At 34.9% G+C, this 24,085-nt stretch overlaps 1 protein-coding gene across 4 annotated transcripts in view; it reads left to right on the forward strand.

Annotated features, from left to right (window-relative positions):
• LOC118179705 (gelsolin, cytoplasmic-like) overlaps positions 1-24,085 on the forward strand; it is a 301,004-nt gene that overhangs the window by 186,129 nt on the left and 90,790 nt on the right. For all 4 annotated transcript variants that reach the window (XM_085825276.1, XM_085825274.1, XM_085825275.1 and 1 more), the window contains exons 14-16: positions 1,758-1,841; positions 2,021-2,082; positions 10,889-11,072. In XM_085825276.1, coding sequence (XP_085681402.1) covers positions 1,758-1,841; positions 2,021-2,082; positions 10,889-11,072 — 330 coding nt within the window. The remainder of the gene's footprint in view (positions 1-1,757; positions 1,842-2,020; positions 2,083-10,888; positions 11,073-24,085) is intronic.

Genomic DNA, 24,085 nt, shown 5'->3' on the forward strand with positions numbered 1-24,085 from the left:
TTAAATCTCTCTGAATCAAGAAATTTTTGTGGTTATATATTTTTTATATTGTTTTATTTGTACTCTGTTACTAAAATTATGTTACATTTTAGTACTGTTATCACTGCTTTGTACAGGATATTTAACATCAACAGGTTTTATTTGGTCATTAGAGATTTTACCTTTTTAAATTCATCATTTAATTTCTAAAATTAGAAAATGTTTATAATAAATTTAAATATTAACTTTCTTAAAATTATTTAATTTAAAAATAATTTCTGAGATTTCTTACATGTAAAGTGGACAAATTTTGCATAGAAATTTCTTGTAAGAGTTTAGAAAAAGAAAAGTTATTAAAATACTCAGTACCTCAACATTTTTAGCTAATCATAGATGCCACAACATTTTTAGCTAATCACAGATTAATCTTTGTCTTGTTCTCATTCATAGACATTTGATAAAACTTATAAGCAATGAGTTTTTGAAGGGAAGCATAACAAAGAGAATCATTTTCTTATAAATAAATGTAATAAGTTGTAGAGTTCCTCACTTTGCAAGTGCTAATTTACAGTTGAACGTGCATAATCTTAAGAACTGCTAAGCGAATGATCGCTTAAGTTCGTGTGACAAGAAACAACAAGATGGAAGGGTAAATTAAAGTAAATAAATTTATTAAAGTGGACAAATTTTGCATAGAAATTTCTTGTAAGAGTTTAGAAAAAGAAAACTTATTAAAATACTCAGTACATCAACATTTTTAGCTAATCACAGATGCCACAACATTTTTAGCTAATCAGAGATTAATCTTTGTCTTGTTCTCATTCATAGACATTTGATAAAACTTGGAAGCAATGAGTTTTTGAAGGGAAGCATAACAAAGAGAATCATTTTCTTATAAATAAATGTAATAAGTTGTAGAGTTCCTCACTTTGCAAGTGCTAATTTACAGTTGAACGTGCATAATCTTAAGAATTGCTAAGCGAATGATCGCTTAAGTTCGTGTGACAAGAAACAAGAAGATGGAAGGGTAAATTACCCTTTATTATTCAAATACTCCGTCTTGGAGTGTACAATAAAAGCCGATACTTGGGCTTTAACTTAAGAGGCTAAGAAGTAAACTAAAACTAATCTAAACTAAAGAGGTATAGCTGAAACTATCAAAGTTTTAATGGAGTTGAGCCCTTAAACACGAGATGACTACGAAGCTATCAAGGGCCTGAATACGGCCGAGCGTAATAACAGCTTTGAGAGAGAGAAGCCAAAATTCCTCATTATGTATTCAGACGTGATTCCAAAACTACGTTCTGGCCGGAAGTAGTAAGTTGAATTTAAGAATTTGACAGGAAAGAAGTTTAACTCAAAATTTAACTGTTAATAAAATTAAATATATTTTACAAAGTAATCTGATAAATTGAAATGACACTTATTCTTTCATTAAATTTACATAGTTTACAAAGGTTTATATAGGTTTTAACTAATTTCAGAAATAACTAAATAATTAAGTAATGCATATTAAAATTAGTCATTTTTATCATTTTATTAGACATTTTTTATATTTTTCATTACAATTTTAATAATTTAAAAAGTTTAATCACACATGCCTATACATGCATCATATTTGCTATGATGTTATCGAATTTGTGCTAATTCATAGATTCCATTGCTGCTTTGTAATAAAATTTCATATTTTAATCAGTCTTTGTGTAATTAATTTGTATAGCTTACTGTTTGTTTTAGTTATTGACTATGGAGTATTATGTATATATATTATTTTGCAGGTTCCAGAAACAAGTGAGTCATTAAATTCAAATGATGTTTTTATCCTGGAAACTCCATCTGTGACTTACTTATGGATTGGAAAGGTTAAGCATGTTTTTTGATTCTTTTAAATTACGTTTTATAATGAAATGTTAAAAGCATATTAATGATAAAGATTAATAAGAAAGTCTAAATATTTGGTTTTATAAAAATCAAATATTTTATAATTTTTTAGCTATAAGTTCTGATAAATGTTCTTAACGTTTTGTATGTATATTCAAAGGACTCAAGTTCAGAAGAAGAAACTATGGGGCGGAAACTAATTGAAATAGTTTCTCCTGAAAGGTATGGGCCTTTTTTTAGAAATTTACTTTTATACAAACCCTGAATATGGAAAAAGAAAAATCCAAATTATAGTTTTATTTTATTTGTTACTTATATATTAGCACAATCATATTAGTGAAAGTTAACAAATTTCAGAATGTGCCAAACTCTGGAAAATATTTTCAAATCGGTTCTTCAGTTTTAACAATTCCAATGATGCCATTTTTGTGTGCATTCTTTTTAGTATATTCCAAAGCCTAACAGTTTTATAGACAAATCGTGATATATTTTGTCTTAAACTCAATTTTAAGATATATGCTTTCGGGATTTGCCTACAGTGATAGAAGCTGCAATAAAATTACTGCAGGACTACAGTAATTTATTGCAAAGTCTCTGATGAAAACAACTGCTTTGAAACTATTCTTAAAGAGGCTGCCGTGAAATTTGCAATAGAATAACAGGAAAAGGGTGGGATACCTTGTAAGTAGGTTTCTTGGTTTCTGGTGTAAATGTCTAATTAAAACGTAAAACAATAATGTTTTAATATGTATGTAATAAATAATCTTCTATAATTATAAAACATTATTCTTTTAGTTTCACTTACATACAAATGTCTATTTAAAAAAAAAAAAAATCCAATACATATGAAAACTAAAATTTAACTAAAACAGTGCATTAATTATTATCTGAATTTTGTTATTTTACATTAAATATTTGGATGTTCTATTTTTTGTTTATGACAATATGGGAGGTGGTGTACATGTATAGAAGGCAGGCATCAGAGGTGGTGCAACTGGAGCAGCTACACTGAATGGAAGAATTTAGAGGTGGAAAAATTTTAGAAATTAGAGAAGCACCATGCAGCAAAATTTAGAGATCGAAAATTTTTTTAAAAAGTTACTGAATAGTAGAATTTAGAAGTGAAAAAATTTTTAGAATTCAGTGAGGCAGTGGTGAGGAGATTTTAGAACCCTAAGAAAATGTACTGGGTGGCAAAATGTTCTGCACCTATACAAATACATGGAAGTTATGCTTTTTTGGCAGGTGGAATACATAAAATGTCTTGTGATGGCAATTCACTGCTGGGTATGTTGTAGAAAAGATAATGTGCTTTAGTACTTGATGCACTGTGGGAAAGACTTGATAGCATTTATGCAAAGCATTTGTTTCAAATGTCAAGTACAAAATTTTCTACATGGTATTTTTTTTTTTTTTTTTTTTCAGATTTAGAATTAAAAGTTTATTTTAAAATTTGGCCATGCACCACTGATAAAGAATGTTAATATAATTATTAATTTTGTCTCTTAACAAAAAGATGCAAATTCTGTAATAAGAGTACAGTGCCCTTTTCCTGGTATTAGGCAGCTCTTGCTGATTTTGACAAGTTTGCTTAGTTTTTTAGCGCTTGGAATAAGGATACATGAAGAAATTCATTTGGAGATGAAAGTAGAATTGTCATGGAAATCAGTCAAGATGCTGGCAGTGTTATTCAAGAACTATCATAACTGTTGAAATGTTTTTTGATAGCCATAATAGCCATTTGATAATCTACATTAAGATTTCAAGGGCTTACATGTAGTAAGCTTGTAAGGATCTTAAGTTTTACTAACGTTTATTTTATTTTAAATCTTTACTATCACTTCTTATTTTCTACTTCTGGCCAGAATTATAAGCGTGAAGGAGTTTATGCAAAGTTGTCTGGCGAACGCCAAGTATTTAAGTGTGGCCTTTTTGCCAAGCAGAAGAGAGGAAGCCGTGAGTTCGAAGCAGGCCGCTTACCTTAGAAGTTACGCAGTTGCTACTTTGCCTTCCAGGCCAGAGGTTTTAATCCTCTTGATAAATTAAACGTATTGTAGTGTTCACAGTCTCTGTGCTACATACGCTTTCTGTTATTATAAGGCCAATCTTATTCTAAAGTTAAATTAGAGTTTAGTTTTATTTTGATATCTTTTAAGTTAGACCCCGAGTGGAGGGTCATTGTATTCCGAAGTACGGAAGTCATTGTATATAAAGAAAAAAATAAAGGGTTTTGTATACCCTTCGTCTGTATCCTGTCTACTTACTACAATTAGTGAACATAGCTTTAGTAAGCTCTCTGTTCTAGTCAGGTCATTGTATGTTTCCGAAGAAGGTTAGAAGAAACATTGAACCTGATAGTGGCGCCCGACGAAGAATAACCATGGCCGAGTTTCAAGAAGAACCTGTGCTGCCTGCAGAAACAGCTCAGAATCCAGAAATGCCAGCTGCCGCCCTGGAAGGATTTGGGTATATTGTCCAGACCATGCGCGCTTCGATGAAACCAGAAGCAACGTTTAATGGAAACTCACAGGTAACCAGTTTTTTGGAAAAATTGGATGACCACTTCATGCTCTACCCCGTGCACGAGTTTCAAAAAGTTACCTTAGCTACCAGCGCTTTGAGGGGCCAAGCGCTTAACTGGTTCAAATGTATCGGCAGAAGTCTCTTGGGTCAAGCAGGAAGTCCCACCTATACCTACGAAAATTTCAAGACTGCCCTACTAAAAGCCTTCCCTGTTGTAAGGGATCGTGCGAAATTAGAAACAGAACTTTTCAGTATATATCAACAAAGAATGGAAAACATCTCGAGTTTTATTTTAAGAAAAATTCACGTTTTCAAGCTCTTGTATGGAAACCGTCCGGATCCTGAAATAATTCAAGTGATTTTGCCGAGGTTACTACCCCAAGTGCAAGACTTTATTGAATTGAGAAATCCGACTACACTGGAAAAATTATTTGAGCTAGCAATCCAGTTTGAAAGTAGAAGAACGGCGGACGTCGAAAGAAGACGCCAATATCAACAGCGAAACCAATTTGGTACGCCAAGACTACAGCAAACTCAAGCACATGGCTACGGAGAAAAAGCGAATCAGTGGGCAAGGAAACCCGAGCATTCAAAAACAGCCGGCGAACGTCGACAGTTCAATAGCAACCCAGGAGAAAAGTCTCAAGGCCAGTGGAGAAAGAAGGAAAGCACCGAAAGGAAAAATAATTTAAACTAAAACGGATTTCTGCTGACGAGAGGGTGCGGAAATCCGAAGGCCACGAAAACCCCTCTTCCTACAAGTTAAATACAGTAATGGTGAAAAATTTAACTCTTCCGAAGATTGAAGTCTTGGTAAATAATATCCCGGCCACCGCACTCCTGGATACCGGCGCGCAGTGTTCCTGTGTGGCAGAAGTCTTTTTTAGAAAGTATTTTCGCAAATACCGCATATATAATGCGGATAATACAACAGTATTAGCGGCGCAAGAAGAACAATGTAAGTGCGTAGGTAAAGTACCTTTGTACATCCGTATCAAGGACGAACAAGTAAAGGTGATGTTTTTTATAGTAAAGAATTTGCAAGCACACTTAATACTAGGAATAGACTTTCTTTCAGACGCACAAGCTACACTGGATTTTAATGAAGCGTCTCTTAAGCTGACGATGAAACCAGTGCGTGTAGAAAAGGTTGAACCGCCAAGGTTAAATCTCGACCACCTGCCTAATGACGAGCAAGATAGAATCCGACAAGTGGTAAGTGAATTTGCTTCCTTATTTAGTGATATTCCAGGATTTACCCAGGTTACTAACCATAGTATTGACACCGGAGATGCATTGCCGGTTCGTCAAAAACCATACCGGTATGATAAGAATAAGGAAAAAATTATAGAATGGCATATTACCGATATGCTACGTAAAAAGATCGTAACGCCTATCTCAAGTAGTTATGCTAGTCCGGTGGTTTTATGTAAGAAAAATAATGATTATCCTTTGGAGCATCCAAAAAGGTGGAGATTCGCTATTGATTACCGTAAATTAAATTCCATAACGAAATATCCGGTATATCCGTTACCGATTATAGAAGAAATTTTAAGGAACATAAAATCAACAAAATTTATGACAACTTTAGACTTAACGAATGGTTATTTTCAAATAGGGATCAGGCCTGAGGACGTGCCTAAGACTGCTTTTATAACCAAGTCTGGCACTTATGCATTTTTGCGAATGCCGTTTGGCCTTTCAGGCGCCCCAGCAACATTTCAGCGATGCATGGACATTGTGTTAAGACCTGTTCTCGGAAAGTCCACATTTATCTATTTAGACGATATCATTATTACTAGTGATAATCTAGACCAACATGTACAGGATTTAAGACAGGTGTTTTCTTTATTAAATGAGGCCGGTCTAAAAGTTAATGTCGAAAAGTGCAAATTTGCAGCCCCTGAATTAAAATATTTAGGTTACAAAATATCGCAAAAAGGGATCGAGACAGATGAATCAAAAATAATCGCTGTACAAAAGTATCCGACTCCAAACACGGCAAAGAAGCTCTCTTCTTTTCTAGGACTTTGTTCATATTATAGGTCCTTTATAAAAGATTTTGCGGCTATCGCTGAGCCATTGTTAAAATTAAAAAGGAAAAAGGCAAGATTCTCGTGGACGGCCGAAGCCAATAGTGCTTTCGAAAAATTAAAACAAGCATTAACGCAAGCCCCTGTGTTGAAATTTCCTGAAAAGGATGAAAATTTAGAAATTTCAGCGGATGCTTCGGATTATGCGGTAGGAGCGGTACTTTCGCAAAATCAGCAGCCAGTGGCATTTTTTAGCCGAACTTTAAATCAAACACAAAGAAACTATTCCGCGACCGAGAGAGAGCCACTTGCAGTTCTGTTAGCAGTGCAAAAGTTCCGAGTCTATTTTGGAAAGGCGCCGATAACAGTATATTCTGATCATGCGGCGGTAACTAGATTGTACTCTGGAAAAAATTTATCCCCAAGGTTAATAAGATGGGCACTCAAGCTGCAAGAATATAATCTGGTAATCAAGCATACCCCCGGAAAGGAAAATATCGTAGCAGATGCCCTGTCACGAATTAAATTAGACGAACAGGGTAATACCGTAAAAGTTGCAATGCTGACAGCGTGTACAATAAATTCCCGAGAAACTGTAATCACCAAACTGGGTAAGGATCCGGAGTTTGGAAGCATTTATGAGTATTTGAAGGATCCTGAAAATTTTAGCCACCAAGATATTGTGGCGATAAGAAATAGGGCGGCCCATTACGAACTAATAGATGGTCTATTATTTTATACAAAAACTACGAATTCCAACAACGAATTTCGACCTGTTATCCCAGCTAGTCTTAGATTAAATATCCTGCAAGAGCTCCATGACAGCCCTTTAGCTTCTCATGCTGGTATTCGAAAAACTACTCAACGCGTACGCGAGGCAGTCTACTTTCCTGAACTGCAAAAGTTAACAAGGGCGTATGTCCAGTCCTGCCCAACATGTCAAGCCGTTAATTATATTAATTTCCGCCCGGCCGGGTTTCTAAATAGTATTAAATCCGAATGTTAAACAAAAGTCGCTATCTCCTTGTTATAGTTGATCATTTTAGTAAATGGACCGAAATTGTTCCCTTAAAACGAGCCTCCGCGAAATTAGTTACCGATTCTATTTTAAATAAATATATTTTAAAATACGGGGCGCCCCTAAAAGTTATATCGGATAATGGTCCTCAATTTGTAAGTAATATATTTGAAGACATGTGCCAAAAACTGGGCATACGTCATTTAAAAATGGTCCCGTATCGGCCGCAATCAAATATAACGGAACGGGTCAAAAGAAATATAGTGAAAATTATCCGTAGTTATGTTAAAAATTTTCATAAAAGCTGGGATAACTATGTCAATGAATTTGCTTTCGCCCTTAGGACCGCAAAACATGATACAACGGGCAAAACTCCTGCTGAGTTATTTCTAGGCAGAAAGGTTATAACACCGTTAGATAAACTATTTTATGTGCAACAAAGAGCCCCAGAATTTAAAATGGGTGATATAGAAAAACTAATAAAAGAAGCAAAAAAGAATACGGAAGTAGCACAAAGAAAACAAAAATTGTATTATGACTTGAAACGACGGGGAGTAACTTATAAAGTAGGGGATGAAGTACTAAAAATTAAGCATTCACTTTCTTCAGCACCAGAAGATAAAACTGCCAAATTTTTTCCACGCTTTGAAGGACCATATGTTATAGAAAAAATAACTCACGCTGTTGTAGTGTTAAAGGCAAGAAATGGTGAAACCTGTTCCGCAAACATTGACCAGATAAAACCATTCTATGACCGTAATAAAATGCAAATCTTTTCAGATCTTTTGCAGGATCCGGTACGGCAGACACCGCAGGTACAAGTTCCAGAGGTGGGCAAACGACAAGTACAAGGGCAAGCCAATGAGAGACAGAAGCAAGTGAAAAGAAAATTGCCCCGCGGAAAAATTGAAGGTACAAAGAAAAAGAAGCCGTTCCACCGTCCAAAAAACAGAGTTCACGAACACCCCCAGAATGAAGAAGGGAGAAGGACGACGTATGTGGAAAAGACCGGGAGAAAGGACGGCAACTATAACCCGGTTTAAAACGGAAGATCTACTCATCCGACAGAACTCTCCGCAGCAAAAGTCGCCGAACTGCGGAAGGGCCATCAGCGGCGGAGGAAAAAGTACAAGAAAAATTTGAACGGCCAACAACGAGGTCCAAGCAGGATCACGACAGAAGTTTCCCGGTTCCACCAAGACCAGCTGCCTTCAAACGGCCAAGACCACAAGCAGAGGACAGAAGGAAGATGTTCAAGGGTGGCCGTAGTGGTGAAAAACGGAAGCTTCCAGAGGAAAGCACTGAAGGGCGAGCCCGTACAAGAAGGAGGATCAACCAAGCTACGGTCTGCAGCACCTTTAAAGACTGGGCCCAGAAAAGGATGTCTGAATATTACAAAGATAAGTAAAATTTTATGTTACTTTACAAACTTAAGTTAATCTTTCATTCTTACTGCAAGTGGCAGATTTCAAGAAGTTTTACCTCATGCGAGGTCTACCTTTATCGCCAAAAGGGCGAGAAATGAGTTGTGACCGATTTTCTTATTATGTTTTTCAATTACTCGCGCGTAAAACTAAAGTTGATGTATAATAGCTTATAATAGCTTTGTGTAAAGACTTAAATATTGTAAAACGTTATTGTATAAATTTTATTTAAAACATTCTAACAAGAAAGAAGTTTTAGTCTGAAAGACTTTTTGAAATGTAGTATTATTTCAATGTAGAAAGAATTGGCACTTGCTTTGAAAAGAATAGAAGTTAACAATGTACTACTAATGTATGTTTTCAAATGTGTAAAATTAACGGCATCTTGATATGTTCTTGTATACATGTGAACTGTTATTTTGAATGTTTAGAAATAACGTGATATGGTAAAAGTGAAAGTAATGTTAAAAAAATTTGTTATTCGTGTGACTGTAAAGATTAAATCATGGTGAATATGTGTTAAAGGTTGAATGATGTAGTTAGGCTCTCTGACGCTACACTTCAGAGTTAGCCACTTTCAGAATAGTACCTCAGGGTCTAGAGTTGAAATTAGGGTGTGTTAAGAGGTCTCGTATGTTGAATTTTAACACGTTAGTGTTTTGATTGTAGGAGGAAGTGTTGAACACATAGACAGAAACACATTCGTGTTTGGTGTTTTTACAACACATGTCAGAGAGCACGGGGAGAGATAATTAAAATAGTCGTGAATGAAATAAGAATGTTAAGAAAAGTATATTCTATATGTTATTTTCAATGTCATTCTGTAACATTTCATTAAACTAGTTTTCCTTCCAGAGATCTGGAAGGAACCAGAATTGAATAAAGCTCCTGTTTTGATGCAGTACAGATGAAAAAGAAAAAAGATTGTTGTATATTCCGGGAGCTGCTATTGTAACAAATTTCTTTCTTTTAAAATTTTCTAGTTTCTAGCTAAGTTATGATTGTAAAAGTTTGGCCTCGCGTTAGTTTCTAGAGCTAAAAGTTTTCAACAAGGTCGTTTTAGACCTCAGTTTCAAACTAATTAACTCTGGCGGGAAGTATGTAAGGATCTTAAGTTTTACTAACGTTTATTTTATTTTAAATCTTTACTATCACTTCTTATTTTCTACTTCCGGCCAGAATTATAAGCGTGAAGGAGTTTATGCAAAGTTGTCTGGCGAACGCCAAGTATTTAAGTGTGGCCTTTTTGCCAAGCAGAAGAGAGGAAGCCGTGAGTTCGAAGCAGGCCGCTTACCTTAGAAGTTACGCAGTTGCTACTTTGCCTTCCAGGCCAGAGGTTTTAATCCTCTTGATAAATTAAACGTATTGTAGTGTTCACAGTCTCTGTGCTACATACGCTTTCTGTTATTATAAGGCCAATCTTATTCTAAAGTTAAATTAGAGTTTAGTTTTATTTTGATATCTTTTAAGTTAGACCCCGAGTGGAGGGTCATTGTATTCCGAAGTACGGAAGTCATTGTATATAAAGAAAAAAATAAAGGGTTTTGTATACCCTTCGTCTGTATCCTGTCTACTTACTACAATTAGTGAACATAGCTTTAGTAAGCTCTCTGTTCTAGTCAGGTCATTGTATGTTTCCGAAGAAGGTTAGAAGAAACATTGAACCTGATAAGCTCTTTAAAAATGTTCTACACTTGAACAATGTAATGCTAAATAAATATGTAATATAAAATTGCATTAAAAACAAAATCAGAAATAATATCTATTAATTAGTTACATGATAGTACTACGTTATTTGAAATTCAGTTCTTATCTCACTGTAGGGATGAATTAAAATTTTTCCATAAAAATACATTTGGTTTATATTTATTCACAGTGGCTAACACTGTTATAAAATAGTGAAAGTATGACACTCTATAACAGAATAGAAGTACATAAGATAATTGATAATTAAATATGGTAACAAACTGTTTTTAATTTATGTATAACTTTTTTCATTATGAAATACTTTTAATATCCATCTTCAACAGAAAAATTGTTGAAGTAAGAGAAGAGGATGAACCTGAAGACTTCTGGATTAGTTTGGGAGGTAAAGGTGATTATGCTCAGACTAGAGGTTTACCATCCAGGCCATTGCTAGAACCTCGACTGTTCAAGTTATCAAATGAAAGCGGAAGAGCAATAGTTGAAGAAGTGTGCAATTTTACCCAAGAAGTAATAATTTATAATTTAAATTTTGATGTTTTCATCATTTGAGGAAGAAGTTTATATCCTCCTTTACTTGTCTTTTAAACTTAGCAGAGTTAAAGTTTTCTAGCTGAATTTGCTATATTATTGACATATATCTTATTATATGCATGTACCTCTGTGCATTATGCATACTCAGGACTTAATTTCTAAGATCAGAAGTGCCTGAGCCCCTCAGCAAACAGGAGCAAGAGTAAATAAATAAATAAAATGACTATTAAACTCATTAATAATTTTAAAATTAAAGAGTTAATTATTATCAAATTAATTGTAGCTATTTAATTAATGTTTACAAATAGTTATTTAATCAATAATTATTATATAATTAATTATAATTTAATTGGTAATTATTAGATAATTAATTATTATTTATTGAAATAATTAAAGATTAAAGTAATTAAATAATTAAAATTAAATAAAATGTAAAGAGATAAATTAAATTTAATACGCGATTTTTAATATAATTTTATTGTTAAAATAAAATTTTCAAGATAAAATTTCTACTGAAATTGTTATTCAGTTACATAAAAGATGTGCTGCAGTCTTCTTATTCAGGACTCCGGTGCGTTCCGGTTAGAATTATGATTTATTACAGAAACTAAGAAGCACCGGAGCCGAGACCCGGTGGGCTCCGGCCCATTTTAAGCTCTGATCGTAGGGGGGAGGGAAGGAGTTCTTTTATCATCACAAAAAAATTAAATATACTTAAAGTATAGCTGATGAAAATTCCAGGGCAAAACAGACTGAGGGTATAAGTATGTGGAAACAAAAAATGAGGGGAATCTTGGTGAGAGAGAACGTTTTCTTTGACCGCGGCTCTCTACTGATACAATTATTTATAGCCATCAAGCAGATGTGTGTCAGGGGTAAAATGAGCCCTGAATCTAACTCCTAAGGATGAGTGTAAAGTTGCTGGTTACGCTCCCCTCCCATTAGTAGATACTGTGGGAAGACGATGTATAGGACGTGCGTCAGCAGTTTATCTCAGTATTTCACTCTTATTGTACTCGCTGTCACTTATTGGTGTATTGAGAATGCGGCAAAGCACACTAGGGCTATCTGCCTAAGGGGAGGAATGCCTTCGTGGATGATTTTCTAAGGGAAACTGGATCGTATACACGTTACACATGGGGAACACCATGAAATCGCCTATGCGGCCGGCCCGTTCGCGGGATTCGAACCTCGGACCGAACTACCAGTGTTCAGCGATTTTACCGCTCGGCCGCTGGTGGGCCCGCTGTCACTTAACGCACATTTAAGAACACAAATTTTCCTTCCTGCAAGGATAACTAACTGTAAGCATCGATAACAATACACTAGATACGATGGCATGGCGAGAAATTTACGCGTTCCTAAACAAACTCCGCCAAATGTATTGCTTTTCTTAAAGGGAAAGGTTTTCGCATGTGAGTGAGGGGACTTTACTTGAACGTCTCATGTCCTCATGAGTTCGTATTTCTTGGGAAATAGAGTATTGCATGGTCTGCTTGTTGTTAAACTAAAACGTTAGGAATTCTAAATTTTTTCCCTTTAAATTGTGGTTTAATTTTATAAAGAGAAGTACCGGAGCTCATCTAATTTAGGGTTTCGGTGCGCTCCGGCTAAAATTGTAATTTATCTTAAAAATTGAGAAGCACCGGAGCTGGGCTCCGGTGGGCTCCGGCGCAATTTAAGCACTGTGCATACTGATATAAATTACTAAGAAGATGATAGCAACTAGGTATATTTTAGAAGCTGTCATGTTTGATACAAGTATACAGATGATGGTCTACCATTAAATATAAATACAGTACAAAGTATAATCATTACTGTATTCTTTATCAAGATAAATATAAGTTAAGATTAACTGTAGATTAAATACTTATTAGCAATAAACATAGATGATACTTTTTTCAAAATAATCTCAAATGGCTGGTAATATTTTAAAAATTCCTTTGTTGTTTTTGTGTATGTCAGTTGCAGATGATGTAATTAATATAATTTCAGTTAAATTCATAATGTTTAAATTATTAGCGAATGTTAGTTTGCTACTTAAACAAACAGCGTAGGAAACTGGTTTATACTGCATTTCTTCCTGTGTGATTAAGATAACACAAACGTGCTAGTAGAAGTGCTCTATAAAAATGGTAGTAATTTTTCATGCAGTAACAGCTTACAAAAAATTTCTGAAGTTTAAAATAAATGGCATATTTTTAGCTCATGGCATTACTAAGTTGAGAAAATGGACATAAGAAAATATGAAGGCTTTTCAATGAACATTTACAGTTTTATATGACTGGTTCAGTTATGTTTCAGTACAGAATTATTTTTTGAGTATCGTTACATTTTTAAATGTTTGTGTGATATGTAGTTGTTTTAAATCTGAATTTTAAAAAATCAAGAATTTTGCTTTCATTGAATATAAAGTTACTGTATTTATTCAGCTTGTTAGCTTGTTGAAATGTGAACAAATGTTCAGTGTAGAGATATTTGCTCTTTTATTAATATGTTATTTTAAAATTATGAAATATTTCTTTTTTCTCCTGAGTTTCTATACTTTACATTACTGCAAATTTAGAACTGCAAAGCAGAGAGATATTTAGTGCATTTTAAAACTCTATTAATTGTACAAAATGATTGTTTAAAAATTACTTTCTTAATATCTTACTTAATTCCACAGCAAACTATTAAATATCAGATTTCTTGAGAAAAGGGAAACAAAACTCTTCAAACCAGTCCTGAATAGCATTTTTTGAAACACCATCATCACCATAATGTAGGGATGGGCAAATACTTTTAACACAAGAAAGAGGTCTTTCTTAGTGCACCATGCAGGTTGGGTCACCACAAGGTGAGATGGTGATGATCCTTTGTAATGTCGTTATTGTATATGAGGATGCGATGGGAAGGGGAAGGGTAACATTTCTTCTCAGTAGAAATTTTTTTAAATTACACAGGGGTTTTATAGTTTTGTAGCATTTTATGCACTTAATTTAATATTTTTTTATTTTAAATAAGCCCCAAATGACGAACACAGGTTCATGACAACCCTGCAGGAGGGTCAGCCAGTGAAATATAAAATGTACACATAAATTTCAAGTTTTTGGCTCACTGGGAGAAGCTCATAGTGCACCACTTGGCGACTAGTCCATCAGATACAGAGCATGATCTTGCGTGGGTGCAAAGAAGGTCTCGCAATGTAAGGTGCTGGGTCCCGTGGTGACAACCAATGTCTGGAATGCCTGGGTGTGTCATACGGGACCCATTTTTCATCGCTGGTGAGTAAATCAAATATGGATGCATTACGGTGCCGAGTAAGCTATGACAAACAGGCAGCGACAGACTATTGCTTGTTTGCATCGGATAGTGAGTAGGGTACTCCACTTGCTCAGCTAGTATGCCTTTCTTATGAGGTGTAAATGGAGTCTGACCATTTCATCAGATACCTGGAAGTGTGCAGCAAGCTCACCACATGTTTGGCTACTGCCATTCTCTATGGCTGCTCTCAGGGCCTCATTGTCCAGCATTTGTGGCCGACCACTGTGTGGTGCAGCACTAAGGCCCATATCAAACATGCATTTGTATCATACGAACAGCTGTTTCGGACAAATTTTCTGCCTGGTTTACAATTGAAAGAAAAACTCATGATTTTTTACCGTCCTTTCGAAAAAAATTGCAAGTTGTCTGTTTTCAACCAATCAGCTATCAGCTTGTTTTCCTTTTTACATGTTAATCCTAAAATGATTTGTGGTGGTTGGCTGCTGAGACAGAAACATTATTCCAAACAGTTGTTCTTCCGAAACAAACTGGTGTGTGATAGCAACCTTAGAGACATATACCGTGACATGAACTTCTAGAACCATTGCCTAGCGGTTCGTTCGTTAACGGCATCAAACCTAAAGGCCTGGCAAATTCGGCGACTTGATTCTGCTGCTGACAGGCCCACTTTAAAATCATACAGTAAACAACTCGAAACGGATGCCGTTGATCCGTCCATTTCAATCAGTCGCTGTGTGAGTTATGTTTGAAGAATCGAATCGAAGTATTACATTGAGAAGCAAGTTCCTAGCCCAAAGGGCTCTGCACTTGTACTAAATTAAATAAGTCCATTTAACAATGCAGGAAAATAAGCAAAAAAATTGGTGAAGAATGGTCATTTACTGTGAGCAATTATATGGCGTTTAGTGGAGTTGACGTAAGGCAAAATAAAAATCTGTTCAAGCCGGAATCAAACCCACTATCAGCAGGTCTGCATCATAAAATGGAGTGTAATACCGCTCAGCAACTATCTACTCGTCGTGTTCTGCTAATCTGAGTATTACTTCAATAGCGCGAAAGGCTATTATCATCTTATCTGTTGGATTTTTAGCATTTTTGATGTATTCAATAATCTGGTCCATAGTTTGTGTAAAATAGATGGTTTTCTGATCTTCGAAAATTCGCAAGTGTTCTTTTAAATCTATCTGCATGGGGTTGGACGTGCCTGTTAAGACTGAGCTGTAGAAAGTTGTTCTTGATTCTGAATTTGTAGGTTTAGTTTTATTTTTGTATTGAGTTCAGGAAATTCATTTAAGTTTTTCCGGGAGGTGGTTTAGCTTCTGCTGGATTAGGTCTGTTGAATCTTTTTTGGTAGGCTTCACTATCTCGATACGAACTGACATGATTTCCTCCACAGAATAGGCAAGTTAATTTATCATCCTTTTTTAGTTGCCAGGTATTGCTGCGATGTTCTTGACTGCATTTAATGCATCTTTCAGTGTTCGGCGTGTGCAAACTGCTGACAGCGGAAACACTGTGTTGGGATTTTTTTCGGGTTTATACTGCTCGATATGGAAGTTAAAACTGTATAGATTGTTTAAATGAAAAATATTCGGTCCTGCTTCATTTTAGTAAGCTCTATAAGATAGAGAGGGAGCATAATAGTTTCTTCTGCTTGTCTTTTTCTAAATCGCCGAAATTTGATTACAGGGAACTTCCTTCTTTGTAAATCGTCGTAAATTGCATCTTCGGTGATCGATGCAGGGATATTTATTAAAACTGCTTTCACTAAGGCTTCCGAGCTTAGCTGATACGTGTGGAAATGATTTTTTCTGTTTGAAAATATTCGGAGGCGAATCTGAAGTCTTTAGCAATTTTCATATAGAGATAAATATTTCCTTGTTTGATATCAGCTTCGTATTGCTCCTGACAGTTTTCGCTTAGAATCAAATCATGTTTTAGCCAATCAGCATTACGATTGTTTAATACAATGGGTGGAATTTTTTCATCTGTAGAATTTTAATCTTTTTTGGTTCAGTGGATTCAGTTTTATCTAGTGCTTTAAAATGGTTATTTTGTGGAGTTTTGAAGTTTTCTTTAGTATTTTTTTCCGCTTTGCATGTTTTGCGAGGGGTAATTGTTCATCTGAAGTTTCAGTTGGAGATTTAGTAATGTCTCCTTTTGCAATGAGTTTGTTTATCATCTCTTTACAGCGATTTTGAATAATCTGATCAAATTTTGCCTAATCCTCAGGGAAAGCAGCTGTTAGATATTCGTTACTGTGCTAGCCGATAGATGGCAGTACCTCTAACCTCAGTGTTGCTAGGCAAGTCCATGGTAATTGTGCTGCGTCACTCTCGTCACTTGCCGCCAACTATGCAGTATCAATGTCTCTCTTATATATAAGTAATCTATTTTAATCTTATAAATAAACAGTAATCTATCTATGTTTGACGAGTCAACATATATAACATGGTGTCAGAATGGGATTTATGCATCATTCAAGTTTCTGGAAATAAAGCAAGAAAAAGAAGAGAAATTCACGGAATTTTACTCAAGGCTGCGATATGTAATAGTAGATTGCAACTGTGGGCAAGCGCAAGATAGAATGCTTGTGATAAAATAGTGCAAGGCCTCTCAGATAAAGCGTCAGAGAACAGCTAATACGAGAGACAAATAGAGCGAAAAAGATGCTGCAGAATATCATCAGTAAATGAAAGGCGGCCGAACATAGCAAAGCACAAGCCACTGAAATGAGCGAGAACAAAATCTCCGTAGACGCCCTGAGAAAAACAAACATCGTACTAATCCCAAGGAGGTTAGAATAAAACAGATTTATGTGAATTCAGTGATTTCAGTTTACGCGCATTTTATATTTATGAATCTCAAAAAAATTACCTTGAATTAAGCTGAATTACAGAAATTTACCTATATAAATTTTTGGATACATCTTTCCACATGTTCAGTTTTGTAAATATTTTACTTACTTTTATCGCTATACTGTCCACAAACTTGTAAGTTTATGCAAAAAAATTTTAGCAACAGAGAACAGTTAGTTTATCTTGATTAAATGAATAAATTATATTCCTAACAGTTCACAAAACTTAAAAAGGAATAATAATTAATACATAAAGAAAAGCATTACTTTATTTAACACCTTTACAATTCATAAAAATAGTAACAATTGATTTCTTACATTTAATTAAAATTATAAAACGAATTACCTAAAATGTTCAAATTATAGAGTTTAAATCCTAGCATATATCATTGTATGTTAAGGAACGAAGATACTAGCTATAAACGGAAACATTCAAATGTATTTAAGATATTTTGATTATTATTAAGTACTTTTTTCGCATCTTGAAAGAAAACAACATGACATTGTGATATTTTTTAACATATTTATCAAATTACATAGAAAAGAAAATCAATAATTACGAATGAAAAATAATTTTGGGAATCTTTTTCGAAAATCTATTTGTGCATCCATATGTAACACAAGCTTCCATGCTTCAAAAAGAAAAGAACAAAAAGTATTGCAATTACAGACTTCCTTGCACAAGTTACAGCGATAACAGTAACATGGCCGCCAAGCTTCACCGTTTGAGTTGAACCTTCCCTCCTTCTATTCTAACCTCCTTATAGTGCAAGCGATGTGGGAGAAAACATCATCCAAAGAAGTGCGCCGCGTGACGGCAAACTGGAAGAACGAAGGCGACGACAGTGTTCGGAACGGTCTGCCGAAAGTGCGGTGGGAAAAATCACTAGGCGAAAATGTGTGCGACAAATCAAAACAGAGAGTGCACGCCGTTGAACGTATGGAAGATAGCGACTCGGAGTTTATTTACTTAGGGGAAGTAAAAAGTGTTGACGCGGTGGATTCAAATAAAGCATTAAGTCTGGTAACAAAAGTGTAACATCAGTGTAAATAAGAACGAAGTGAACTTGTAATTAGACACTGGAGCTCAGGTTAACACTATACCCAAGAGTGAATTGTTAAAGTAGAAATTAAGAAAAATAAACAACCAGTACTAGATTATAGTGACAATCAAGTACCAATACTAGGTGAGTGCTACCTTACATGTAAAACTTAAAAATTGACAAAAACTCTCAAATTTCTGGTAACTGCTCTGGAATCATCCCCTGTTTTAGGTCTTCAGGCTTGCCAAGGCTTGGGTCTGATTCAAAGGGTGTATCAAGTGAAGCTCGGAAAAAAACAAAATGAAGAGACAGCAGGGCAAGTGATACAGAAGTTTGCAGATGTGTTTACTGGTGAGGGAAAACTAAATCGCACTGTAAAGATAAAAACAAAAGAAAATTTCACCTCTTGCTGCAGCACCACGTAAAGTGCCGCTTGCTTTGCACGAAAAAGTAAAGCAGGAGCTAAACAGAATGGTTGAAAATCGCATCATAGCCAAAGTTGATGAGCCGACAGAATGGGTGAGCAACAGAGTTGTGATAAATACGCTAAAGAAGTTAAGAATTTGTCTAGATCCAAGGCAGTTTGAGGCTATTCAAAGACCTCACTATCAAATTCCTACAACAGAAGCTCTTATGACAAAACTCAAAGGATGTAAAATATTTACCATTTTGGATGCCAAGAATGGACTTTGGCAACTACCGCTTAATGAGGAGTCATCATACTTGACAACATTTACAACGCCTTGGAGAAGATTCAGATGTTTGGTTTTTTCCTTTCGGTCTGAACAATGCACCTGAGGAATTTCAAAGGGCTATGGAGATTTTTAGCAATGAGAACGAGATAAATCCATATTTTGATGATTTAGCCCTAGGATCGTCGTCTGTCGAAGAACATTGCAAGTTGTTGCGGAAGACACGATAGCCAGAACTGCTAATCTAAAATTTAACATCGAGAAGACACAGCTATCTCAGACCTCTGTGACTTATTTAGGACATATACTGTCTGATAAAGGCATTGCACCTGATCCAAAGAAGATCCAAGCGATTGAAAAGTTTGCCACGACAAAAAGGCCGAGAAGACTTGCAGCGATTTCTAGGAATGGTGACATACTTATCGAAATTACTTGACATACAAATCTCAATTGTCAAGTCTAACTCATTCGTTAAGGCAACTTTTGAGAAAAGACAGCGAATGGTTATAGGATGAAAACATCCAAAGAGACATTGAGCACCTAAAACAGATGATTGTGCAAGCCTCATGTTTACAGTATTTTGAGGAAAGCAAACCTGTAACTGTGTCAGTAGACGCCAGTAAATATGGAATTGGAGGGGTTTTCCTACAAAATAATCACTCTGTGGCTTTTGGATCAGCATCATTGACAGAAACGCAGCAAAGGTATGCGCAGATTGAAAAAGAACTCTTAGCAGTTGTATATAGGTTAAAACATTTCAACTACTTTTATGTAGGAAAGACATGTAACAGTGCAGATTGATCACAAACCATTACTATGCCTTAGTAAGAAACTTTATGATACAATCTCACCTCGTCTTCAGCGCATGCTCCTCAAACTGAACAGGTATGATTTGAAATTGGAATATGTCCCAGGAAAAGAATTGCTAATAGCTGATACCCTGTGCAGAGCACATTCAACTGTTGACACCTTTTGCCAAGAACCTGCTGTTAATGTAAGTCTATTAACACAAGCCTCTCCAACAAAATGGCAGGAAATCGTAAAAACGACAGAAAAGGACCCTGAATTTCAAAATGCGTTGCGTCCGCCGTAGAATATAGTTCTACCATTTCGAGAAGTAATATTGTAAAAAATACGCTGTGAAATATGAATACTGTTGAACAAAGAGAACGGAAGGGAAAAAAAATGTGTGAAACGCTAAATTAAGTTGCATCCAACATTTTGTTTAAAAATTTTCTAAATCGTGTCAATCATTCGATGACCCGCAGGAAGACATCCCTTTTTTTTTGGAATTATTGGCGAAACTGAAAATTCCAGCAACTCCGACCTCACCCTACTCTTGACGAGAAAAGCAATTAAAGCATTCATTCACTGACCGGGAGGAGAAAAAAGCAACTGCTGTGGTATCTGCTTCATCTTCGACATATGTGAATAATTTTCAACTTCATAAAGCTGGAAAACCACTGCACAGTTCCGCTAAGATTATCTTCTTAATGAATAGTTTTTGTCAAATTAGAGCATTTTCCTAATAATTCCGATACTAATAATGTTACTTGTTGTAATAATCTTAGCGGAATTGAATACCTCAATTAAAAAAAAGACCCTTTTAAGAGCGACAAATTAAAAATACTAAGGCCGTTTTCAAGGCCAAAAATAAAATTAAAAAAAAATAATAAAATAATAAATAAATAAATAAAATTAAAAAAAGGCAAAACTATAAACAGTTATAAAAAGCATTATAAATGCAAGCTAACAACCCCTTATAAAATATGAAAATGTCCCTCCAGTAGCCGAATGAATACTGAATACTGATAGTTTGAGATTGTTTGAACCGAAGCGAATGGGCTGCATTCATTGCCAGTTTTAGTGGTTTTCCTATGTGTAACGTGAATACGGTTCTATGCTTTTAGAAAGTCCACAAATGCATCTCATCCCTTAGTCAGATAGTTCTTCTGTCTTTGCTATTTTCAAATCACCTAACCTAACCAATACGAAAGTACTGATCAATTATGGTAGAAGGAACAAGGGTTTCTGTCTGAAAGAAGAAACGGCTTCGTGGGGACTTTATAAGGGTAAAGGACTTCTTTTATACACTGAGGGACTCCCATGCAGTTCAGAGCTTACAGTCATTACAAACGAACTCGCTGCATACTACCAGTGTTTCATGGCTTAAGCAACTCTATCATTAATGCGCTTGATTTGCAGATGATTGCGTCTAACGAAAGGAATAGCTAGAACTTTCCATATGATATGCTTGTTATTTTTATACCTCGAAGGAAGTGTATGGTTTTTACCTAACTTATACAGTCTTACACGACAAAATATAATTCGCTGATTCTCAGAGAGTTGAATCAGCCAACTTTTTATAAATTGAGAGATGTAAAAGCAATATCTTCCCTGCTGCGAAGCAAGACTCATCTTTCATGCCCAGTCGTGCATAAACGTTTTATTCGTCAAAGCATAAAAACTTTAATTTATCTTTTAAATACAAGTAAACAGTCGTTAATTAATATGGTAAATGTCCTAAAAGCAATAAACGCACTTTTTAAGAATAAAATTTTTTTATATTTTTTTAGTTCTTATGAACATTTGCGCTTTGTTATAACTAACAGAAGACATTTCTAATGTTATAAATATTTTAATTGATTGGTATAAACTTGGTATAAGATCATTTGTTTCTTAATTTTCATGTTTGTTTCACAATTTTAAAGTTTTAATATTTTTCTAATGCCTAGAAATTTTTAATGATAAACTCTTTAGTTATTAGATTGCAATTTGAAGATCTCTGTTTCCAGTCTTTTTATTTATCTTATTTTTTATTTTAAACAGTAATAAAAAAAGATAAGGATAAAACTTACTGTAGGAGGATGATTATCTGGGCCTGGCTGGAAGTGTATGTGTGTTAGGGGACAATTAATACAGGATACAATTTTTATAATGTCTGCTATATAACATAGCAAAGTTTTTTAAACAATTGGCAAATTAAAATCAAATTGGCGTCTTTAAAGAATAAAAATCGAAAAATTTCCCCTCGTTCACTGGTTTGGAAGCAACAAGCTGCGTAAATTCTTAAAAATCAATAGAAAATTAACCAGATTTTCAAAATTGATATATTTTACTTCTAACTAAACAAACGGTATTGGGAAAAACAATTGACCCAAATTACTAGGAATACATTGTTAGCTCTTCCGTTTCAAGTTTTAAGTAACGATTCGGGTTTTAAATGTCATCAAATTCGTATATGTCACATTTAGATAATAGTGATAAATTTCATATAAATTAAGACAATGAATAACATGCCCTACATTTTATGCTACAATGAACTTTCAATTGCAGATTTATTCATAAAAAGATTGCCCTTTAAATACGCTGGATTTGGCAAGAAGTCGCCAAATGTGCAACGCATTGAAGGAATTGAATCTCCGCGGGCAGTTTGCTGCCTATGGATAACTTGAAGAACTGGGTGGAAAGCTGTGAGAAAGTCGTTCTAGCCTTGTATGTGTTCTCAGGTTAGGGTGTCTTGAAGTATAGTAAAGTTAGAGCTAGAGAACATTTTTACTGGACTAACATCAACAAAGATGTGGAAGAATATGTTTCCAAATGTGAGATAAAATATCAACAGGCTAATCAGAAATATCAACAGGCTAATCAGAAATATCAACAGGCTAATCAGAAAGAAGTTCTTTTAGACTGTGATCTACCTGAGAGACCATGGCAAAAAGTTGCCTGTGATTTCTTTTATCTGAACGGATAGCAATATTTGTTAATGATAGACTACTTTTCAAAATATGTACAGCTGTTATACTTTTAAGAGTTGAAACCACTTAAATAACAACTTAAGCTGTAATAACAGTTATGAACCATTTTTGCAACACATGGAATACCAAAGAAGCTCATCACTGATCGTGGACCACCATACAACTCGGAATCATTGCGAAAATTTCTTGAAGAATAGGGTGTTATGCATAACATCACATCAAATTTTCCAGAGCAAATGGGCAAATTGAAAGATCTGTCCAAACTCTCAGGAAGTCTCTGAATAAAGCTTCGGAAGAAGGAAAAGACTTGTATATTGTTTTGATAGATTATAGAATTCAACCTGCAAAAGATTTGCCATCCCCGGCTGAATTATTAATGGGAAGAAGACAGATCCTTTCTGCCATCACATCCTAAAGCACTGCAACCAAAATTTCAAATAAAAGGTGCAAGCAAAGCCTTAGAAAACAGGCAGATGATGCAAAAGAAATATGCCAATAAGCATGCAACCCAGATTCCAAATATTCATGAAAATGATAAAGTGTGGTTCAAAGGGAAAATTAAAGAGCCTTGGAAACAGGGTATGATCATGAAGACAGGTCTTCAACCAAGATCTTATGTCATAAAAGCAAATCATGGAACTGTGTTAATAGGAGAAACCGACATCACATTCGTAAAGACAAGTCTAGGTGTAAAACTAGAGTGGAACAGAACAGCAGAGGATTTGTTTGGACTTCGTCAATCAACACTGGATCAACCTTTTCTTGTAGATGATGATAAGCAGAATCCACCTAAGGAACAGGAAAGTGGTTCTACTAAACATTCTCAAATTCCAGGAAATGTGTTAACTGAACCAGTATAAAGACAATCAAGCAGAAATAGAATAAAACCTGTTCGATATAGAGACAATTAGGAAAAACTTATTGATGCCATAAAATTATACTTCATTTATAGACTAATTATGGAATTTAATGTACTGTTTACAACTCTAAAATATCAGTCTAATTAGTAAATCGTAATTTTAAAGATTTAAGTGAGTCATCAAGGTATGTAATTTTGCTAAGTTCTCTAAAGTTAACTGTTATGTAATAATTTTAATGCCAAAATGTTTTCTTAAGTTAACTACTAACTTTAACTAACTTCTTAAGTTAACTTCTAAGTAAGTAATTACTTAAAATAATTATTGTATTAATTCAGTAACATGCACTAGTCTTGTTCTATATATAAAAAGGGCATGTTAGATATTCGTTACTGTACTAGCCGATAGATGGCAGTGCTTCTAACCTTTCTGTAGTTAGGCAAGTGCATGGTAATTGTGCTGCGTCACTCTCGTCGCTTGCCGCCGACTATGCAGTATTAATGTCTCTCTTATTT

The sequence above is a fragment of the Stegodyphus dumicola genome, chromosome 10 (genome assembly GCF_044657685.1).
Source record: "Stegodyphus dumicola isolate Sdum_Otavi_A_Nest chromosome 10, ASM4465768v1".
NCBI classification, from domain to species: Eukaryota; Metazoa; Arthropoda; class Arachnida; order Araneae; family Eresidae; genus Stegodyphus; species Stegodyphus dumicola.